This window comes from Histoplasma capsulatum, genomic scaffold (assembly GCF_000149585.1).
Source record: "Histoplasma capsulatum NAm1 scaffold_1 genomic scaffold, whole genome shotgun sequence".
In the NCBI taxonomy this organism is placed as follows: Eukaryota; Fungi; Ascomycota; class Eurotiomycetes; order Onygenales; family Ajellomycetaceae; genus Histoplasma; species Histoplasma mississippiense.
Window position 1 is genome coordinate 2693199 of NW_001813982.1, and position 2420 is coordinate 2695618.

The window sequence follows — 2420 nt, forward strand, 5'->3', positions numbered from 1 at the left end:
TCTTGAGCAGTATTATGATGTTGCAGCATATGGGACTGCATCAGCATGCCGAGAAGATCCAAAATGCTATCTTCGCCACTCTCGCGGAAGGGAAGGTAAGGAAAGGCCATGTGTTTAACCCTACCTACTACCAGTACTCTGCTGACGACATTGTTTAGTCACTTACCGGTGATCTTGGTGGCAAAGCCACGACCAACGAATACGCAAATGCCATCATCTCTAGACTGTAATATTATTATTTGCCTGCCCACTCCCGTCCACGATTCCCCCATATATTTTATCCAGTTGGTCATATCCAGTCCCCCTACTAGACAGAAATAGCTATATGTATCCTGAGCTCAGCGAGCTGGTATTCCCTTTGTTTTCTTTCTTGCCATTGCGAGTTACCTTTCCTTGCTGGTCTTTTTTATATAAAGTATATACTGCTTGTTGTGATTGCGTAGATAGCTTGTGGAGGATAGTTTTTGACATTGATCAACTTTTCGCATCTGGATGTACTATACAAAACTAGCTTTAAGTGAATTGAGCCTACCAACCGCATTTTACATATAAACTCGTACATTGTGCGCCTGTTCACAATCCTACAAACCTCCCGAACCAAAACAGACTCCCGTCTTCAGATTTACGATAGCTAGTCGTGGCAATATGGTGCGCAAACATGATCCCCCGTAAGTTCAAAACGTGCATCTCGAATTAGTCTAGGTAATGGATCGAGAAAGCAGAAAAGAGCAGCCAAAGAAAACGAAAAACTATCACCGTCGCCTACCGCGTTTAGGCGGGCCTTTACTCGGCTTTTTCGCTTTCCCACGCGTAGCCTGCGTCCGAGTCGGCCTTGCCCGCGCAGAGTCCATAGTCTGTGTATCAGTGTCTTCCTCTTCAGCTGTCTCCGTCCCCTCCTCATCTCCTTCTTCTCCCTCGCCATCTTCAGCGGTATCTTCTTCTTTATGCGGACTAGCCTTATTATTTTGTCGCCCCTTTCCATTCTCGGTTTCAGCATGTAACCGTGAAAATCGTGTGCCTCGAGTTATGGCGCGTGTGCTACGGTTTCCTCGCCGGCCACGAGATGGTGCGGGCGAGGAACTTAGTTCTGGAAGTTTATCTTCTTTTAGCTCATTTTCAATATCATTCGACGTGGATTAATGGATAAAGAGGCCAAATTTGCCCACCGTCTGTGTCTGCAATTGTACTAGCCCTTACTGATCCTCCAGCAAGGCTCATTGGAGGAGACGATGACCCTTCCGGGGCAAGCCTTCTCTTAAACATCATCTCCCCGTATTCATCGTATGGTAGCTGAAATGGGCAGTAAGGCTCTTGCGCTGGCTCTGAGTCATCAGATCCATCTGTAGCAAACGAGGCTTCCTGAACAGGAAAACGTGTCAGCATATGTCAGGAACTTCGCTGATTCGCATCCGTCAACAAGGATGTGCAACCGGGTCACCGACTCTCTCGTCCAGCCCAGCAAGATTGTATAGCGTTCCCAGCTTCTTCCAAATGCCAGGTATCCGGGTATGTTGATCGTTTGGTGCCACATAACCCTGACTTATTAAATGCTCTGAAATAGCTAGCATGCGAAAGTGTTTATGCATTCCTAAGGTTATTAAATTTGTTATTAAGCTTGCACCCTTGCATTTTGTGAGCGCCGTACGGGTGCATACCGACAGGTTTCCATCGTATGATTCCTTTTAGCAATGATATTTCTTGCTCCTCCGTCCATGGGTCTGTGATTATGGAATCACTTTCACTCTCAAACTTAGATACAACGTCTGGTTGCGCGGGTGTGGTAGGCGTATGCTGGAGGTTCTCTGTTTGTGGAGTCAGAGCTCCCTGGGAGGAGAGCCGCAATTTCTTCCTGGGTGGCATTTTAAGGGATATAAATTGTATAGTTCGTATTAGAGTATTAACGGTTAATTTGAGATGAGAAGTGGACTGTTGCGGTGAAATAATAACCGGCAAATAAGCAGTGGTCCGTGCGGAGCGTTCAATCAACCGCGCTTGGTTTCCCAAACGCGTCAGAACAGCCGCAACGAGATAAAGCGAATATCAGATATGCCTCATATGTAACATGGACCTAGGAGAAGATGTGGATGACCCGTTTGTGCTTGACGTCAACAAGTTATGGGAGCCTTCTTATTTCCATTCCCAAGCACTGCAACCGCTAGACTCCCTCCCTTGGGATGATGGCTTCCCAGGTAACAAATCAGTTTTCCGTGTGTTGCGCAACAGCTAATATGTGGCTCTAGAACTTGCCCAGGGTGTCTTTCAAAGTGCCTTTGACCAAATTTACAAAAAATGGTTCCAACATATATGAATTAAATATTTTCGGCACAGACCCGCTTGATTCGACTGACACAGATTCCCTTTGTATCCCACAGTGCGAGAAAAACCAGTATAGATTCTGACGGGGGCGAAGGAAGAAACGG

At 46.4% G+C, this 2420-nt stretch overlaps 1 protein-coding gene across 1 annotated transcript; it reads right to left on the reverse strand.

The window, feature by feature from the left end:
- Window positions 1-752: 752 nt before the first annotated feature.
- HCAG_00767 (predicted protein) lies at window positions 753-1860 on the reverse strand (the record flags this gene model as incomplete). Its single annotated transcript, XM_001543671.1, has 3 exons — window positions 753-1087; window positions 1167-1340; window positions 1656-1860. 3 exons carry the CDS (start codon window positions 1858-1860, stop codon window positions 753-755), a joined length of 714 nt encoding a protein of 237 aa, XP_001543721.1.
- Between the last annotated feature and the right edge of the window lie 560 nt (window positions 1861-2420).